Source organism: Brassica oleracea, unplaced genomic scaffold (assembly GCF_000695525.1).
Source record: "Brassica oleracea var. oleracea cultivar TO1000 unplaced genomic scaffold, BOL UnpScaffold02952, whole genome shotgun sequence".
NCBI classification, from domain to species: Eukaryota; Viridiplantae; Streptophyta; class Magnoliopsida; order Brassicales; family Brassicaceae; genus Brassica; species Brassica oleracea.
In genome coordinates, this window is record NW_013619478.1 from 1 (window position 1) to 1,386 (window position 1,386).

The 1,386-nt window shown below is 33.0% G+C and overlaps 1 protein-coding gene across 1 annotated transcript; it reads left to right on the forward strand.

Moving 5' to 3' along the window:
- Positions 1-3: 3 nt before the first annotated feature.
- On the forward strand, positions 4-469 carry LOC106321774 (the record flags this gene model as incomplete). Its single annotated transcript, XM_013760012.1, has 1 exon — positions 4-469. A coding segment is annotated over one exon (396 nt), but the record flags the coding sequence as incomplete, so codon positions are not given.
- Between the last annotated feature and the right edge of the window lie 917 nt (positions 470-1,386).

A 1,386-nucleotide genomic window follows, 5' to 3' on the forward strand; every position in this document is an offset into this window, starting at 1 on the left:
CCAAACTACTCATTCCCCTTTAGCATGGCCGCCTTCAAGAAGAAGAGACACAACATTAGTCTCTTCGCGTGTGGCAACGCGCCACCGACCATGGACGACGATACCTCTGCCTCCAGAGCCGTACTGGAGCTTTTCAACGGCCTCGGAGGACAAGAACGTGGCAGTAACACGCCGGCTTTGTCCGTCGAGGCTTTGACGGCGTTGTCTCCTTGCTTGCCCGCATTTGGACGGAGTTCTCCGTCAGTGAGACCTTTACGTGTGACGGACTCACCGTTCCCAATACGGGAAGATGGTGACGTGGCTAACGGACACGTGGACAAAGCGGCGGATGAGTTTATAAAGAAGTTTTACAAGAACTTGAATCAGCAAAAGAAGATGATTGAGTTCTCACCTTATTAATAAGTATTTTTTTTCTAAATACTTTATCTCTATTTTCTGAGTTAGTTCGAAGTTCGTATAATATTTTTGGAGGGAGTGTGTATAATATTTTGGGAGGGAGTGTGGGGGATTAGATTATCAGAATAAACAGTCAATGGATGACTATTCAGAATGGTGCGTTCTCTATATTAACTTGGAAAATGTAATGGATTTTTAAGAGACTACTTTCTTGAAATAATTGAAATAATGAGTTTAGATTCTGAATGAAATGCATTCATATGAACATGCACCCATATGTTCTCTGATGCTAAACATTGGATATTTTTGAAGCAGCAGTAACATTTATAAACTAGGTAATAACCCGCGCCTTACGCGGAATGTGATTATTAGTTTCGTTATTTTTAATATAAAAACATTAAATCTGTTTAATCTGGATATTTGTTCGGTTTTAAGTTTTTTTTTAATCTTCTAAAATATAACTATTATTTTAAATTAATATTCATTTTAGTTTATTCGGTTAAAATGTTTGATTTTTTGGTTTTTTTCGGTAAAAACCAAAAATTAATATTATTTGTTTATTTTCATGTTATGAATTTTAGATAGTCGTCATGTCGAACCAATAGTTTCACATTATAGTTTCTAAACAGATAATAGTTTAAGAAAAAGAAAAGAAAATTATTAAGACAAATCATTTCACTACAATTTGGTCGGTAGTGAAAGAAACATTAAGAAAAAATATTTCAACTTTCAAAAAAATTAGATACATCAAGGTGCACATGTATGTGTATGTAAAAAGTATATAACTATAGTTGACAAATATATAAAGATATTATTAATTAATATTAAATGATATTTTTGTTCAAAGAATACATAAAAGATAAAATTAAAATTAATTTAAAATAAAAAAGGCCTTGACATTAGTCATATTTTTCATAAAAAGAAAATAAAATTGTATCCGTACATAGGGGTGGACACAGATCGAATATCTGGGTATTTGGAAGCATTTGT